This window comes from Monodelphis domestica, chromosome 4 (genome assembly GCF_027887165.1).
Source record: "Monodelphis domestica isolate mMonDom1 chromosome 4, mMonDom1.pri, whole genome shotgun sequence".
Classification (NCBI taxonomy): Eukaryota; Metazoa; Chordata; class Mammalia; order Didelphimorphia; family Didelphidae; genus Monodelphis; species Monodelphis domestica.
Genome location: NC_077230.1, coordinates 101,347,491 through 101,366,964, shown reverse-complemented (window position 1 = coordinate 101,366,964; position 19,474 = coordinate 101,347,491). Strand labels below are relative to the sequence as shown.

At 37.0% G+C, this 19,474-nt stretch overlaps 1 protein-coding gene across 6 annotated transcripts in view; it reads left to right on the top strand.

Moving 5' to 3' along the window:
• PIK3CB (phosphatidylinositol-4,5-bisphosphate 3-kinase catalytic subunit beta) overlaps positions 1-19,077 on the top strand; it is a 200,268-nt gene extending 181,191 nt beyond the window's left edge. For all 6 annotated transcript variants that reach the window (XM_056793674.1, XM_056793673.1, XM_056793675.1 and 3 more), the window contains 5 exons: positions 6,156-6,323; positions 9,482-9,605; positions 11,169-11,314; positions 12,844-12,976; positions 17,503-19,077. In XM_056793674.1, coding sequence (XP_056649652.1) covers positions 6,156-6,323; positions 9,482-9,605; positions 11,169-11,314; positions 12,844-12,976; positions 17,503-17,640 — 709 coding nt within the window. In that variant the 3' untranslated portion in view covers positions 17,641-19,077. The remainder of the gene's footprint in view (positions 1-6,155; positions 6,324-9,481; positions 9,606-11,168; positions 11,315-12,843; positions 12,977-17,502) is intronic.
• The last annotated feature ends 397 nt before the right edge of the window (positions 19,078-19,474 follow it).

Here is a 19,474-nt window from a genome sequence, read left to right as displayed (position 1 = left end):
AGTGTCTGAAGCCAGATTTAAACACAGGTCCTCCCATTTCTAGGCCTGGCTCTCTAATCACTGAGCCACCTAGCTGCCCCAGGTTAGTCAATTTTTGTTCTTTGCTCCACTTGACAGAGATAATCCTGGAATTCAGGTATCTTGCCAGTGTTTCATTGTGCCTATACATAATTGATATTCTTTCCTAGAGAACAATATAATCAGAAGAGTTGACATCCCCAGGTGTGGTTTTAAGGCATTTTTACAAAGCATTTTTTAATTGGATAATTGCTAATCTTACTTATATGAGACTAGAATAGGGATTGCAAGCATTATCTCCAATTTATAGATAAGGAAACAGAGTCTCTGCTTCTTTAAAAAAACTCAGCTAAAGTCCCACAAGTAAGAAGTGGCGGAGCTTGGACCCAGCACTTCCGAGTCTGTGCTCTTTCTTCTACTTCTATTGTGCTTCTAAAATTTTAAGTTAGTGTATCACTCACAAGTGTGTCACAGCTAAAGAATTATGAATTATTCCATACTTCAGAGAGAATGTGAATGGCAACACAGTAAAAGAATGGAAATACAAATTAATTTTTTAAGTTTGCTTTTAGTGATACTGGTGGCCTTAATAAGAGCCTTAGCGATGGAGATTGGAAGCAATGAATTCTAGAGGAGATAAACAAACCACTAAGTTTTGTTCCTAAGCTGATTCCTATCAAATTGATTCTCTGATAATGATAGTTTTTTCCCCTTCTGTTTGTAAGCCTTCAGTCCTCAAGGGGCTGAGTACCATCCATCCCTGCCTACTTTTGCAGAAGACACTGTTGGGCTTGTGTCCAGTTTGGCTACACCAGTAGGATGAGACAAAAGACCAAGAAAAGGAATCAAAGTGCACTTTGACCTGGCACCAGTTGACTCACATATGTCATGTCATGTAAATTCTTGATTTTTAATACCTTTGTCTTTAAATATAAACATGAGGGACTGAGAAAATTGTCACGTTTCATAATTTTTCTCTATAATTTATAAAGAGAAAAATTTTTTCAAAGAAAAGAAAAAACATCCATACTTAGATAAGGAATTCTCCTCACTTGTAGTGTTAATCCTCATAAGTCTTAATTAGGTAACTGCTCTGTCCTGTCTCATGGAGGAGGGTAGAAGATGGGGAGTTTAGGGGGAGGTATAATAGAAACATCTGACTGTCATTGCCACCCAGAAGCTCATAATCAGGAGAGATGATGTTTTCCCCAGTGAAACACAGAACAGACACTAGTAAGTAGACACTGTGACCTCATTCTGGCTTCAGCATAGATCTATTTTTTTAAAGGTCTCTGTTGACAAAGAAATCCTACATTAGGTTCTCTTCTTGTAGCAAAATGTAAATTCACTTTTTCCTGACTTTCTTGTTGAGTTGTGATACTATCTATGCAACCTGAGATTAATTTCTTTTTCTGTATTGATAAAAGATAAAAGAGGCTTCTCCTTTAAAAGAAGAAACACTAAATATTAATGAGAGGAAATCAACATTCTAGCTTAAAATACTGGATATGCCAGTATCAAAACTGTTGAAATTTAATCTCATTCCTCACCTTAAGCTTTCTTGTGTCATATGCTGGGTTCACCTCAACCAAAAGAAACACAACCATTTTTCTTTAGCTATAGAATAGTGCCCTTAGTTTCTAAGGTTTGTAACTTATATTTGCTTGACTTTGTGCTTTTCTTTCCTCAGCAATATATGAAAACATTGTTGAAAGTATTCCCTCTTTTAACTGATATGTCATGCTCAAGGACAAACAATGTTTTGTTATAAATAATACCACGACTAAAGGATCAATTAAAAGTATATTTTTTTAATAGGATTTAAATAATTCTTGGTTAAGTTCTATGGAGATCAGATTTGAATTTAGATGACTAATTTGTTGATTATGAGGTATTTTTAAGTGATCCATAAATTTTCAATGTGATCAAGATACAAAGCTATGCCACAGACCTAGAACAAATCATTATTCCTATTAATAAACAGGAAATTTAGATCCAGAGGAATTAAAGAAAAGTAGGGATTTTTACAAATTTTTGCATCAGAGTTTACATTTTCATGCAAACTCCTGGTTCTTAGCATTTTTTTCCTCAGTTCTACCCATATTTCTAATCAAAACTTCATAAGTTAAGCCTATACCAAGTGGAATATTTATCTGTAAGTGTTTTCTGTATTTAACTGACTAATAACTTTATTAGAAATGTTTTCTTCCTGATGTGATATTCACAACCAGAAATTTTGTTACAATCATTTCTTATAAATTTAACCATCATTTTTTTGACTATACATTATTACTTAGTATTGTTGTTTTTAAGTCTTTTCGGTCATGTTCAACTCTTTGTCCCTAATTTTGAGTTTTCTTAAGAAAAATACTAGAGTGGGTTTGCCATTTCCTTCTCCAGCTTATCTGAAACAGAGACAAATAGAACTGAGAACCTTGTTTAGGGTCAGACAACTATTATGTGTCTGTGGCCAGATTTGAACTCAGGAAGATGAGTCTTCCTGACTCCAGCCTCATCACACTATCTCCCGGGCCTCCTAGTTGCCATTACTATGGAAAGGAAACTAAAACTAGTTCTGGACTTTCTGCCACTGTGTTGGAACAAGCAACAGTGGGAATATTAGAGAGAGAAGAAAGTGACAAGACTGACAGTTGGTGGGGAAGGGGCAACTGGGAGTGGCAGTTGGTCTTGTGACAAGAGCTCTTCCTTCCTGGCATTGGAGGTGGGAGGGGCTTGGGCTTCCGAGTCTCTGGATTGAAGTGATCCTCTATTTTCTTCAGCCGTAAGAGACAGGCCCAAACAACTCTGAAGATCAGAACTTTTCTTGTTACTTTCTGTCTACTGCTGTGATTTTGAAATTAAGAAAACTAGCACAGATATAGTGTAGACAGGAATAAGAGAAACCCTCCACCAGCCTGTGAGACCTGGCCTCAGCTCCAAAGCTGAGAAAGACTCCAACCTTATTTAGGGACATCTCTCTTCCCTTTTCCCTGACACCTCTCCAATCCAAACTGGTTATTAAAATTTATCTTATTTGAATATCGCAGTCAGATAAGTCTTTTCTGGGGCATAGAGGGAGTTGAACTTCAGTTGAGTCATCCATTTACAAACATTCCTTATCAGACCCCTTCTGGGCAATTCTGGGGAAAGGCTTGTCCCTCTGGAGGGTCCGTGTTTACCTGCTCTGGGGCAACTTCAGCAGCAATCCAGTGAAAAGACATCCCCACAGGCTATCATAAGTGGCTCATTTCTTGGACACTCCATTTTGTTCAAAATATAGCCTCTCGGCAGGGGGCATATCCTTTGCCTCATCAGCAGCCATATTCCCTCTCACCCTTCAACTCCTTTATTCCCTGCTACAAACCTTCTGTATCCCCTGTTTTTTCAATCCCCCCATCTTTGCACAATAAATATTACATTACTCAATACTTCCAAGCTCCAGGGAGAAAATAAGTGAATGCCTGCCCTCAAGGAATTTACAGTATAGTTAAGATGATGAGACACTTGAAGAGTATTCTAGCAGTCCTATCAGGTGAGAAATAAAAAAATGCCAAAGCAAATTTTATAGTTTTATAAAATTAGTATTATGGTTTTCTACTAATAAATTAAAATGAGTAAGAGATAGCTATGGAGCAGTGAGGGATGATTTCATGGAGGAAATGAGGAGGCTGACATTTGAAGGATGAATGACATTTACAAGAAGACAAGAGACAAGAAGGAGGAATGGCATAAACAAAGGCAGAATAAGAAAACAGACAAAATTCAAATACTATTACCACATCCAATGTCCTTTCATAGTAATATTAAACCCCACTTTTATATCATCTAATTCCATTATAATGCCTTTGACAAACCAACCCTGCTACAGATAATTTAATTAGATTGTTTTACTCAACAGCATTTACCCAATTGTTCTATCTATTTATAATGTATGGGGCCAGGAATAAGGTGAGAGGAGAAGAATGAGAGATTCACTTAATAAATCAGAGTTTGTAGTCAGTAGTAGAATACAAAAATTGTTAATTGGGATCGAGCCAAGTAAAAGAATTTGATTTTCGTTATAGGTTATTAAACAGAGTAGTTAGCTGAAGAAATCAGTTTTATGAGAATGGCATCACAGTGTTTTACAGGTTTGCTTGGAAAAAAAGTGGCAGGTAGACCATCTAGAAGAGAGCTGTAGTCAGGAAGGTATGAAGTAATATGGCCTGAGAGTGGAAATGTAGAGTAAGGGAAAGATAAGAGGCGTCTCTCTCTTTTTTTTTTTGTTTTAAACCCTTACCTTCTGTCTTGGGATCAGTACTGTGTATTGGTTCCAAGGCAGAAGAGTGGTAAGGGCTAGGCAATGGGGGTCAAGTAACTTGCCCAGGGTCACACAATTGGGAAGTGTCTGAGGCCACATTTGAACCTAGGACCTCCCATCTAGGCCTGGCTCTCAATCTACTGTGCTACCCACTTGCTGTCATGAGATTAAATTTTAACAGTTTTGATACTGGCATATGTAGTCTTTTAAGCTAGAAACTTAGATTCCTCTCATTAATTTTTGGTAAGGGGGCAGCTGGGTAGTTCAGTGGATTGAGAGCCAGGCCTAGAGACAGGAGGTCCTAGGTTCAAATCTGGCCTCAGACACTTCCCAGCTGTGTGACCCTGGGCAAGTCACTTGACCCCCATTGCCTAGCCCTTGCCACTCTTCTGCCTTGGAACCAATACACAGTATTGATTCCAAGACGGAAGGTAAGAGTTTATTTATATATATATATATAAATATATATATATATATATTTCTTGTGTCATATCCTGAAATAATATTAGCAGTGTTAACATCTAGTATTAAAAACTAGTGTTTTTAGAACAATAAAATTCAAGTTTGCCAAAAGGATTTCTGAAATGTGTTTTTCTATACCAAGTCTCCAAACCTCTAAATCATCAGTTCTTAAACTCAGAAGGAATCTTATGAGGCCCCTAGTTCAACCCATTCCTGAAAAAGAATACCTTCCCCATCATGCCTTTCAAGTGGTTGGTCATCCAGCCTTTGATTGAAGATTTCCAGGAAAGGCGGGGATCCCACTACCTTTTGAAGCAGCCTCTAGGTTTAGATAATTTTGATTATTCAGGAACTTTTCCTTATATTGAGATTCACCTTTTTCTTATCTTTAGAACGGAAGAGAATAAATCTTAATATGTCTTAAGCATGATAGCTCTTTTGATACTTCAAGATAATGGATCATACCATCTGCTAAGTCTTTTCTAAGTTAACAATCCCCACTTTTTTCAGCTTATTTTCATGTGGCATGATTTCAAGGTATTTCATCTTGATTGTTCTCCTAGATATTTTCTCCAGCTTATCAGTGTTCCAAACTGAAATGTAGATACCAGAACACTTTGTAAAATTTCAGGTGCCATCTGGCCAGGAAATCTGGCTAAAACTGAATGGAAAAAGAAAATCATGGATTCAACTACTAAAGATTAGAAGGGAGCTCTTTATTTTGGGAGAACATGACAGCCCCTATGTGCATGAGTGTGAGCATAGTTGGGAAAAGGAGGAAAGAATCTTGCCTCCAGTGGGACATAAGTGTTAGAGATGACAAGCAGGGGCTACAGTTAAGGACAGCAGTGTCTACTAGGAGTACTAAGGGTCTCTGCTTTGGGATGAATAGATCTTATGAGCTCGATAGCAAACAGAGAAAACAAGTTTTATTTTTCCAGTCTAGATTACAGTTTTTGGTTAAGAAAATTTTAAATAATGTTCCTCTCTCAACCTTTTAAATGGATTTCCTTTTCATTTGTTCTATTAATCTATATAGTATGCTTTTTGCCTACAAAGATCATCTATTATGATGCTTTACTTGGATAGCATATGAATCAGTTAAAGATTTAGAAGACTGGCTTGGCATATCAAGAAAATTCCAGTAAATAACTCCACCTTTTGCCTTTCTAAGAGAATTACTTCTTAACTGAAAGAACCATTCTCATTTTCTTTGTGACACTAACAATGTAAATGGGAATTGGGGGAAGGATATAACCAATGTGTTTGTCCTTTGTGTAATGGGGGGGGGTATTGACTTAACCTTAAAATAAATTATTTGATTACACATGCATCTTCTCATGTTTCTCAATGATACAAGTGTGTTTTTCCTTAGAATGCTGCCATATGGTTGTTTAGCAACAGGAGACCGCTCTGGCCTGATTGAAGTTGTTAGCACCTCTGAAACAATTGCCGATATTCAGCTAAATAGTAGTAATGTTGCTGCTACAGCCGCCTTCAATAAAGATGCTCTTCTAAACTGGCTTAAAGAATACAATTCCGGGTTAGTTTATTCCTCTTTCTGGTTATTATCATGCTTTCAAAACAGCTTTGTTAGTTACCACTTTAAAGTAAGTTTATCACCATGTAGAAATTTCAGAGACAAAATATATATAGACTTCATAAAATTTTGTAATAGTGAACCAATAGTGGAAGTGACTGCTTGTGGAAATAAATTATTGTCCTCTCATTTGGATTTATTTATGTTCAATTTGGATGATATCTTGTTCTGTGTGTTATAGAGGGAATTATTTTTTAGATATAGGTTGAAGTAGATTCTAATAAATTTTTTTGGAAATAAACTTTCATCAAATGCAAAATCCAAGAGACTGGAAGTTTTTTGTTCTAATGGCTTCCAGAAGGGTTCTATATTCATTTTAAATTCTACTCTGTGTCTTAAATACATTATAGAACTATAGTATTTAATACTTAGGGATCTACCAATGTCCATGTTGATTAAAAATATTCATCACACAAAACTACTTTCATCATATGTCTTTTCATTAGACTTAATGTATATGTGTGCCTGTTTTTCACAAATCTATGCAATTTCCCTTAGAAATAATACCAGCAAGTTATAGACAGAATTATTTATCTTTTAATCCTTCTAATTTAATATTTCTAATAGTCTTGGTTACTCATGGTAACTTCCACATCTGATCTGGTGTAATTTATCTCCATTACACTAACATCATGTCACATCACTGAATCTAACATCCTTCCTAGAATCTCTCTTAAAAATCAATAAATTACAACATTCATAAATTTTGAATTCCAAATTCTCTTCCTCTCTCTAGCCCCTCCCCCAGCCATTGAGAAATCAAGCATTAGGACACCTATTATACATGTAAAGTGATCCAAAACATTTCCATATTACCTGTGTTGCACCCACCCCAACCCCCAGTGAAAAAAGTATGCTTCATTTTGCCCTATCCACAGAGTTTGTAACTTCTCTCTGGAAAAGATAACATTTTTCATCATGAGACCTCTAGAATTGTCTTGGATCATTGTATTTAATCAGCAGTAGCTATCTCTCACAACTGATCGTTGTTACCATATTGATATTATTGTGGACAATATTCTCCTATTTCACTTTGCTTTTCATCAGTTCATATATATTTTCTCAGGTTTTTCTGAAATAATCCCCCTTGCTTTCTATCTTAGAATTGATACTAGTTTGATTTCAAATCAATAGCAGTAAGACCAGGCAATTGGAGTTAAGTGAATTGGCCAGTTAGGAAGTATCTGAGGCCAGATTTGAACCTAAATCATCCTGACACCAGGCCTGGGACTCTATTCATAGAATCACTTTGCTGTTCCTCACCTTGACATTTATTATATCACATTAGTATTCCATTAGAATCATATTACACAGTTTGTTCAGCAATTCTCTAGTTGATGAGTATCCCCATAATTTCCAATTCTTTGAAACCTCATAAAAGACCTGCTGTAAATATTTTTGTACAAAGGGGTCATTTTTCTCTTTTTTTGTTTTTTAAATATCTGGGATGCAGACTTAGGAGTAGTATTGCTGGGTCAAAGTATTCACATTTATAGCCCTTTGGACACTGTTCTTCAGAATAGTGAGGGCAATTCACAACTCTTCCAACAGTACATAAGAGCTCCTATTTTTCCACGTCCTTCCAAGAATTTGTCATTTTCATTTTCTGGGCATCTCTTAAAGTGAATTTTTTGAACCCAGTATGGACCACTCTTTGACATTTACCTCTCCTATGTCCAGATAATTTCCTTCCTTCCTTCCTTCCTTCCTTCCTTCCTTCCTTCCTTCCTTCCTTCCTTCCTTCCTTCCTTCCTTCCTTCCTTCCTTCCTTCCTTCCTTCCTTCCTTCCTTCCTTCCTTCCTTCCTTCCTTCCTTCCTTCCTTCCTTCCTTCCTTCCTTCCTTCCCTCCTTCCCTCCTTCCCTCCTTCCCTCCTTCCCTCCTTCCCTCCTTCCCTCCTTCCCTCCTTTTCCCCTTCCTTCCTTCCCTCCCTTACCTTCTGTCTTGGAATTAATACTGTGTATTGGTTCCAAGGGAGAAGAGTGGTAAGGGCTAGGCAATGGGGGTCAAGTGACTTAGCCAGGATCTCACAGCTAGATAGTATCTGGGGTCAGATTTGAACCCAGGACTTCCCATAACTAGACCTGGCTCTCAATCCACTGAGCTACCCAGCTGTGCCTTCAGATAGTTTCTAAAAGCTCTCAATCCTCTCTGTATAATATTACTTTCATACTTTTTCTTTTCTTTTTCCATCGAATGTAGCTTAATTTAGATTCATTACCTTTTTTTGTCTTCATTACCTTATCTTCTATTTTAAGATCCCTACTAAGGAGGCAGGTAGATAGCTGAGTGAATTGAGAGCCAGGCCTAGAGACAGGAGATTCTTTCAAATCTGGCCTCAGACACTTCCTAGCTGTGTGACTCTGGGTAAGTCACTTAACCCCCATTGCCTAACCCTTGTTGCTCTTCTGCCTTGGAACCACTTTAGTACTAATTCTAAGATGGAAGAGAAGAGTTTAAAAAAAAAGAATTGATACTAAATAAATACTAAATTAAAAAGTGTTCTTCCATCTCTGATATGTTCAAATCTCTCTTTTTTTTAAAGCCTAACTCAGTTTTTTAAAACTCCTTATTAAATTTTATTTTTTTCAATTACAAGTGGAAACAATTTTTGACAATTTTTTTTTACATTTTGTGATTCAGAGTCTCTCCCTTCTTCACTACTCCCCCTTGCTGTAGTAAATAGTCTATGTCACTGCTTTCATGCAATATATATATATATTTCCCTATTCTCCATGTTATGACTGAAGACACATACCACACCCTACAATAAAAAACTCATGAAGGAAATAAAATGTAAAATAACATACTTTGATCTGTAGTCAGATTCCAACAGTTCCTTCTTTGACTGTGGACAGCTTTTTTCTTTTTAAATCATAAGTCCTTTGGAATTATCTTGGAACTTGATTCTGTTTATAATAGTTTAGTCCTTCACAATTGATCATCTGTACTTATCTCTTCTTGAGCTTTTGAATCCAGTTTCCTCTTTGTATTAGTTGTACCTATCACAGTACAGGTAAGACAGTAACTGTTGATGAATCGAATTAACACTATGTAGTATAAGTGGTCTAAACACTCCTTTTTTTCTTGTTGACTTGTTTAGCGATGACTTAGATCGCGCCATTGAAGAGTTCACTCTCTCCTGTGCTGGCTACTGTGTAGCTTCTTATGTCTTAGGAATTGGTGATAGACATAGTGACAATATCATGGTCAGGAAGACTGGACAGGTAAGTTACTATCTCTTATCTTTCAATGGAACCAGCAAGAAAACTGGGTTATTTCTGCTATTGTGATGTCCCCAATTCTTCTATCATGTCACTGTCAGCCTTAGGTTTTTGTTCTAAATCTCTGAAGTCGTGCCTTCCATCACAGATCCTACACCTCGTGTCTGCCTTGATTCCTATTTGTCTCTAGCAATGTCACTGAGACGTTGCAATTAAAATGACCTGGGTTTTCCTCCTTATGGAGAAGGAAACAACAAATCACTCCAGTATATTTGCCAAGAAAACCCCAATGCAATCAGGAAGAGTTAGATGCTACTAAAATGACTCAACAACAACAAAAGCAACAACTTCCTACCTGAGCTACAGGTGGCAAAATGAATAGAGCTCCACATTGATTGAGTGAGGTAGGGGGAGAGTGATTACAGGGAAGGAGTAGATTCTTAAAGAAGCAGTGGGATGTAGGGGCATCTAAGTAGCACATGGTAGAGTGCTACGCCTGGGGTTGGGGGGAATCTGGGCTCAAATCTGGCTTCAAACACTAACTAGTTGTATGAACCTGGGCAGACCACTTGACACTAAGAAGAAGGTAAGGGCTCCTATTTATCAACCTTCCAATGCTCTCTTAGCTTTTTTTTTTTTTAACCCCTACCTTCTATCTTAGAATCAATGCTGTATATTGGTTATAAGGCAGAAGAGTGATAAGGACTGGGCAATGGGGGCTAAGTGACTTGCCCAGGGTCACACAGCTAGGAAGTGTCCGAGGCCAGATTTGAACTCAGGATCTCCTCTCTCCTGACCTAGCTCTCAATCTATTGAGCCACCCAGTTGCTCCCACTCCCTTGACCTTGAGAATCCTAGTATGGACAATCTCTGCATTAGAATACTGCTTTGTATTTACCGTTAAGAAATAAGATTTAGGCCAGGTTGTAAATTTCTCAGGTTTTCACTGTGATTCATGTTTGTAGTCAAAAAATTTTTTTTTTACTTAGAACAAGTAATGTTACAAGTATTTTGTGTGATATCATTTTCACAGTCCTTAAATTACCTACATACATCTTGAGACAATCAGCTGAATCTTCTATATATGCATGAATAATCAAGTGAAACAGTAAAGATGGTTTAGGACTTTATTAGAAAATAGCTCATTCAAATTAAGCAGATCTGTTTAAATTTCTCCTAGACAAAGTTCAGCAACCATTATTTTCCTTTTTAAACAGAGCCTTTACTAATTCAGTTAGCTTTGCTTCTTGAAAGCTAGAAATGGAAAGTTGCCTTCTTACTAAAAATGTACTTTTCCTTCTTACTGTTTTTATACATGCTATTTCACTACATAATGCTCTTAAGAACAAAGGGATTTCTTTTTTAAACCTTTGAAATGTTCAAAGAAAACACCCTTCCCGTGGGATAAGGAACCCATGAACTGAGCTTTATGAACAGAAAAAGAGTTGAGATGAAGCAGCTCACATGAGAGGCCTGTAACTTCTGAGAGATTAGTCCTTCTGTTGAGAACACATCATCAAAATACCATCTGGTAGCTGAGAAATGAAATTCCATTTGTTTTCCTAGCTCTTCCACATCGATTTTGGGCATATTCTTGGAAACTTCAAGTCTAAATTTGGCATTAAACGGGAACGAGTGCCTTTCATTCTTACCTATGATTTCATTCATGTCATTCAGCAAGGAAAAACAGGAAACACAGAGAAGTTTGGCCGGTGAGTTTGTGCCTGATGTCAAGGTTAAGTACATCTAACCTTTTCTCATGTGACCAGCTGGATTTAGCATTTCCTAGTTAATGTTTCTGTTTGAGGAAAAGGTTATCTTTTAGAGTCTATTTGCCTAAAAATGAATGGGTTTGCTCTTTCCATTCAATTACTTAAGCCCAAAATCTAAAGTCCAATATAACTTAGATAACAATTAATTTTATTAACTGCTCTGGGTTTATCTAGATTTGTGTTTTTCTGTGAATCAGTAACTTCATAAAATGAATTTGTTGGACTTGTCAGTCTCTTAAGTTTCAATATAGTTTTAAGTTTTTATAATTTATCCAGTGATAAACATTAGATTAATTAAGCTCACAGTGAAAAGGGTAATGTTCACTATAAACAAGAAAGGAAGAAAAGTCACCTGAATTTTTAATATGTCTCCCCTTGTAATTATATCTTAGAGAATTTAATTTATAAATTAAACTATCTGTAATAGGGTGAATAAAAGACCAGCTTCTTTTTTCCTCTCAAGCATTATAAATGAAAAGAGAAAAACATTGAAAGCTATTCATAATCAACTCTGAAAGAGTAATGAAAGTTTTTAAAGTTCTTAGTATTGTTGGTGAAATTACTTTTGCTTGTGATAAAATACAATAAATACTGAATCATAGCATACAGCCTTTGGGAAAGATTACAGCATTGCAAACTTGGCTTTTTCTAGGGGTTGAGTTAATGAATGATAGTGATGCATGAATTAAACTTTTTAAAATACACAGAAGAAAAAAATTCAGAAGGGGATACAAAAAGGAACTTTATTCCTACTGTATTAAATAACATTTTTCCTGCTTATCTGAAATCAAAGCCAGTAATTCCCATTGGTTTAAATGTTACGGAATGATTTTGCACGCACACATACAATACACAGTACATATATTTACTATCTATATACATTATATAGCTGAATTTGTATGTGGCTAACAGAATCATTCTTATGAATTACAAGCCCCCTATGTATATAACATGCAGAAGCCTTAAGAATGTAAAGGAATCAAGTATACTTCAGAAAAATCCTTAAAAGCATTGCTATCCAATCAAGTCTGATTTAGTACCAAATGCAAGTATCATTCTATGTTCACTGTCTATTATTACTATTTATAATAACAATAATTATAACAGCTTTCATTTACCTAGTACTTGCAATGTTCCCAGTACTTTGCAAATATTAATTCATTTGATTCTCATTTGACCCTGGGTCATAGATACTGTTGTTATACTCATTTTACTCTTGAGTTGACTGAGGCAAACAGACATTAATTGACTTACCCAAGATCACATATTTAGTAGGTGTCTGAGGTTGATTTGAACTCAAGCCTTCCCAACTCTCTCTGTTGTGCTACCTCAATCTGAAATGAACATTTCTAATGAAAGTATAGTGTTTTAGTTTATAAGGTGTTAGAAAACCACCTTCAGTGTTCTTTTTCTGAAACATGCTCTGTCACCTTTTGCCATATACATATGAATTGTTATGCTTCTTGAAGGTTCCGTCAGTGTTGTGAAGATGCTTATCTGATTTTACGAAGACACGGGAATCTCTTTATCACTCTGTTTGCCCTGATGTTGACTGCAGGGCTTCCTGAGCTCACCTCCGTGAAAGATATACAGTATCTTAAGGTAAGAACTAAATTCTATTCCTAAATCTTACCTAAACATCTGGTTGTAGTAGCTAATTACCAAAATATCCTGAGGTGTGAAATACCCTGACTTTGGGTAATAAGGAGTGGCCTTTTGGAAATATTGGGCCAAACCCCCCAAACTTATAAACTATACATATTTTTTGACCCAACAATACCACTCCCAGGTCCATACTCGAGAGCCATGGTGATGAACTTATGGCACACATGCCAGAGGAGTCATTAGAGCACTCTGTGTGGGCACAGAGTTCATTACTAGAAAGCCAGAGGCTTTCAGATGCAGAGCTGGGCTGTTCCCCTCCCTTTCTCCTAAGGACATTTCTCACCTCACCTGCCCCTCTAAAAGGTTCTCAATCACTAGACTAGACCCATGATTTCAGTGGTCTTCTAAGGGCCTTGTAACATGGGAGCTCTACCTAGAGCTTTGAGAGATGACTGGATTGCCCAAAGCCACAGAGCCAGTCTGTGGAATTACAGCCTGGGGCATGTTGGCAAACCTATGGCATGCATGATAGAGGGAGTTGTTCCTTTCCCCTCTCCAGTTGTACCTGAGGACATTTCTCTCATCATCTGCCCTCTGCCCAGCAGCCCAATGGGAGCACTTCCTCCCTCTTCTCTCTGGGGTGGCAGTAGGGGCTCACATGAATGTGAGGGTTATAATTTGGGCACTCGATCTCTAAAGAATTCACCATCACTGCTCTAGAGGGATCAAAGAAAGCAGATAAGGGCTTATACGTACAAAAATACTTATATAGCACCTTTTTTTGTGATAGAATTGATAGAAAGAATTGATAGAAATGTGATAGAAAGAATTGGAAAATTTTGTAGGGCTTCCCATATATTGTGAAGTGGCAGGGAAAAAATCACGATATATGAATGTGGAATACTATTGTGCTATAAGAAATTATGAGAAGTCAGCCAAAACAAACAAACAAACTGGTAAGACCTTTATAAATTGATGCAAAATGAAGTGAGTAGCACTAGGAGAACAATTTATACACAAAAGGCAATATCGTAAAGATAACCAACTTTGAAAGACTTCGTATTCTGAGTAGCACAATGACTAATAATTCCAGAAGATTCATGATGAAATGTGCTCTCTACCTCCAAAGACTGAGAGAGGAGAATGAAACATATTTTCTTCTATTTCTCCACCCCCACCCCAGCATGGCTAATGTGAACATTTGTTTTGCATGTCCAAGCATATTAGTAACAGTTCTTTTTATCTTCTTGCCTTCTCACTGAAAGGGATAGAGGAAAGAGAAGGAGAGGATTTAGAGCAAAAAGTCAAGTCAAATCAAATTAAATCTTTAAAAAAAAAAAGAAAGAAAGACTGACTAGCTAGGTGGATGGCTCAGTGAGTTGAGAGTCAGGCCCAGAGATGGGAAGTCCTAGGTTCAAATCTGACCTCAGCCACTTCCTATCTTTGTGACCCGGGGCAAGTCACTTAACCCCCATTGCCTAGCCCTTGGAACCAATACATAGTGTTGATTTCAAGATGAAAGATAAGAATAAAAAAGTTTAAAATGAAAAATATTTTTAAAGGGTATTTTATGACATTTTTTGTAAAACTTTACACATTTGGAAGTGTTTTTTATTTACATGAAGTGACGGAAGTTCTGCTACATTACATACTTAGTTATCAAGCCATGTCACTTATCTTGTAGGTATACGTTTACTAGACTACTTGTACTGCAGTCTTAACATTAGCTATAATTTACTTGTGCTGTGTTATTTTTTTTGTTATAAATGCGTTATTTATTATTAGGCAAAGTTGTCTATTGCCTCTCTGAATGAAATAAAAATTTGCCATAGTAGTCTCTAAAGCCTTTCACAGATTGCAACCAGTCTTTCTTTGCTGTCTCATTTTATGACTTCCCTTTTCAGTTTTCAGCTTGCCAGACTCCTCATCTATAACCTTCTCATGTTCTTTGCACAGGCTCCTCTGCCTGCCTGGGACACATCCTCCTCACTGCCACAGCTTATTTTCAAACTCTTCACCATTGTCATCTCATCACAAGAAAACCTTTCTTTGCCCCTTGAATTAGGGTACTCTGTCCTTTTTCAAACTCTATTGTGCTTTCTGTTTTGTGTAGATTTTTGATTCTTGCCAGCAGAAAGCAAACTACTGGAGGAGTAGTTCTCAACTTTCTAATGCTGTGACCCCGCAATATAGTTCCTCATGTTGCAGTGACCCCAAACCAAAAAAATTATTTTGGTGGCTACTTCAAAACTGTCATTTTGCTACAGTTATGATTTGAAATGTAAATACCTGATATGCATTATGTATTCTCATTGCTACAAACTGAGAGGTTGAGAACCACTGCACGAGAGGATAGGGATGGATTTTTTTATGATTGAAACTCGTTTAAACTAAAATATTATATATAGAAGCATTGAGATTATGGAGTTAAACTTTCAAGACTTCATACTCATGAATTTTATTAGTCTTCTAAAGTCTTACTGGGAGAATCAAGCATATATAGATTTAATCTAGAAAAAAATCTTGTAACTCAAAGTCAAAGAATTTGAAGTTTTTCAGGTAGTTTTGGAAATGGGTAAATAATTTAAAAGTTGGCCTTTCTCTCCAGTGTCTCTAATTTATCATCATTGTTTCCAACATCACATTGTTTCTAAACATTCTGTTTATGATTCTTTACAAGCAAGTGAGTTAGAAGTTACCCCTGCCTTCACATTCTGTCAAAAGCCCATGGGCAAGGGGGAGTCCCAGCAGCTTTGGATGTTTCAAATGTTCCGATGAGCCTGAAGATATGTTCTATTGGCTGGTTTTTCTTTGAGAACTACACTGCCCTTGTTTCCACCACAGCACAGCATCAACCTTTGGCATCCCCCAGAACACATTCCAGAGGCTCCCAATTAAAAAACATGAAATGATTTCCTAGGAATTCCTTGAATCAAAGAATTCTGTAGAGATAAGATAGCTGGACAGGAGGTAAAGCAGCTCTTAAGGCATTGTCTCCATGTTAGTTTCCCATGGCTGAGAACCTCACAGCTCTCAAGTGCACCTGATCAGACTCCATTGATTTCTCTATCGATTTTGCTGTAGCATCTCCATCCTATTGCTTGAAGTATCCAGTAATTAATTCTTTCCCTTGAATTCATTTTCCTTGCCCTGTAATTAGTAACTGCTTTCACTCTCACTAGGGTGGTACCAGGGTCTTAAAAGATTGTATCCCTGCCTGCTTCTGACAAACAACTTTAATACAGTTAATATAATGAATACATGTAGTACATAACTGAGGCAAGACCATAATACACTTGAATAAATATCTTGGAAATGACTCAGTTCTCTTATTTCCTTTTCCAATCTGTTGCCTTCTGATGAACATAAAAGATAAAATTTTTTTAACCCTTATCTTCCATCTTAGAATCAATACTGTGTATTGGTTCCAAGACAAAAGAGCAGTAAGGGCTAGGCAATGGGGTTTAAATGACTTGCCCAGGGTCACAAAGCTAGGAAGTGGCTGAGGCCAAATTTGAACCGAGGACCTCCCATCTCTTGGCCTGACTCTCAATCTACTGAGCCACCCAGCTGGCCCTCTAAAGGATGAATTTTTAAGAATATTCCATCTGGCTTGGGTCATATACCCTAATTTGAGCACACCTGAAACTTAGCCTTTTTTTTTTTTAATCCTTACAGCAGAACTGAAGAAATATCACCAAAATGTCTCTGTAGGAAATCAAAACATAACAAGCTATTTTTTTTGTTTAAAAGGGCCTGGTCCAAGCATCAGCAGCCTATGGAAGGCACCAATTGGCATGATTTTCAATGGGCCCTCTTTGACACTCCTTCCACTTAACTTTTTCTATCCCACTGTCATTTCTTTGTATTTTGATTCATATTCAGTGTTTCCTTCCTGCTCTGTGGTTCTCTAGATTCCAAAATTGTCTCCCCCATTCCTGAGAAGAGTAGGATTCATCAGTCTGACATCCACCCTTGAAAGGTTATCAACCCTCCCCTAGGACATTATTGTTGCTCAGTACATCTTTAGTTAATTCATCTTTTATTCATACTTAAAACACACACATCAATCAGAGGAGGCATACATACTATGGCAGTCAAGTTCTAATGGATAGTTCATTGAATAGCATTTAATAAGTGATTAGCTTCCAACCTCCTGTGGATTTTTATTATTGTTTCTGCCCCCAAAATATTATTTATAATGATTATTAACATTACATAACTAAATTAATGAAGCTCTTAATGAAAAAACTTGGCCTTTAAAAAGGAGCTTATTTGTACAAACTCTTTTGGGAAGATCTAGATGTGACATGTTTTCTGAGAGCAGAGCCTTCATCTTTTACAGGGTGCCCCAAAAGTCTTGGTGTGATTTAAGTTTTAATAGTTCCTAGCTCAGTGCTGGGTGCCGTGCTCATAGGAGTTATCTAATCACTTGGCACTGAATTAAGATAACTGTTAACAGAGTATTAGTACATAATTTTAAAGGTACAAGTTAAATCAGACCTTTTTTTTTCCATCTTTAGGACTCTTTGGCCTTAGGGAAGAGTGATGAAGAAGCACTAAAACAATTTAAGCAGAAATTTGATGAGGCACTCAGGGAAAGTTGGACTACTAAAGTAAACTGGATGGCGCACACCATGAGAAAAGATTACCGGTCTTAACAAGCGGCAGCTTTTTTCCCCCATGTTTTTTGTTGTTCTTTTGCTGTTGTTACTGGTCTGGTCTGGTTTGTTTAGTTTGGCTTTCATTTTGGATTTGCACTAAACTGAACACTGCCCTGACAATAAGTATTACTTAAAAAGGGAATAAAATCCTGGAACACCAAGTTTCAAAGAGAGAAAAAATACCCAACTTAACCTGAATGATCCTTGATGATTGATTGCACTCTGCTTCTGACTGATTGACAAAAACCCACCACAAAATCTGCCAACATCATGGATAATCACTTCTTGCTGACTTTGCACGCAGAAAGCTACTAGATGTATTCTTCTTTTTAAAAAAGTTTGGTACTTTTAAGCAGTGATGTAAATATTCATTTTCTGTGTTGTGACAAAGTATTCTAACTCAGCCAAGGACTTCACACACCCCAGTTATGAGCCCATGGCTGTTTTTACTTTCAGAATGGAACTGTAAGAGAAGGGTGTCTTTTTTTGTAAACTAAAGACCATGATGTATTTTTTTTTTAAATCAAACCTGTGGAAACCCGTTGATTTTTTTTTTCTTGTTAATGTTTCTATACCATGATATCATTCCATCAGGACTTGCTGAAAATCTAAAGGCGTGGCAACTATGACATGTTTGTGTGTATATGTATGCTTCATATGTACACACAGATATATGTATATATGTGTGTGAGTGAGCATGTGTGTGCGTGTGTGTGCGTAAGTAAAATGTCAAACAGATGTGTTTTAAGATATGTTTTCAATTTCTTTAGCCTGGGTTATTTTGTTTGTTTTTTTGTTTTGTTTTTGAAGTTTTGCCAAAAGCAGGGCTTTTCCCTCTATGTCCTTTTCTGGTAACTAACTGCCTGATCCAGTTCTTCCAGCCATTTCCCTAATGAAGCATATGTTGACACAAGATTTATGTACTGTATGTATATGGAAGAGTGAACTATATGGGGAATAATACTTGAGCAATTGTACCAAAAAATAAAGGCAACAAAAGATAAGGAAACTATTTATGAAATAAATTCCCAGCCTGAAATTCAGTATTTTTTTTAAATGCCAGTGAATAGTCTCAGAACTGTTCTTACTGTATTTATTAAAACTTCTAACAACAAGATTTTTTGCAGAATGTGTGTTCAGCTTTTAGTAGTTGTATAATAAATTGGATTTTTAAAAAAGTTATTTGCTGAGGTACAAGATTTTTAGGGTGCTAAGTGGAGAACAGTTATTACATGTGCAATAGGAACTACTGGTTTTGAGTGTGTCAGATGTGTTTTCCAGGAAGTACCGACAGATCCACCTAAGCTGCTACCTGTTTTCCAAACAGTGTTGGTTGTTCCCATTCCACGATGATAGAATGGAAGGAAGAAAATTAAACAGATATGTTTGCCCTTTGACTAAACATTGATTAAAAATGGTTTTCTTTCATTCATAGAACAGATTCATTGTCTTCTTAGAGGTCCAGACCAATCAGTGGACTGGCCAAAAACACAGTGAGGTCTGCACTATGTTGGATTAATCTTTCTCAGCACTGTGATGGTGAAGACAGACAGGTGCCTTTTCAGAAATGGCAAAGTTGACCCGGCCCCCCCGAAGATGAGCTGTCTACCCACCTCCTGTCTTTTTGCACAGCTCCCAGGAACAATGGCTCTTTCTCTACTTTACTTGTTGAATTGAGGGAAGGGTGGAACGGAGGGGAAAAGGCAGATAAATGACTCTTCTGCACTACCCAGAGGAAGCCTGCTTGCCCCACTCTTGGAGCAGCCTCAGTAGCTGGCTGAACCCTAAAGAACTTTGTTTCTTAGCAGAAGTTAGACTGGGTAGGTGCTTG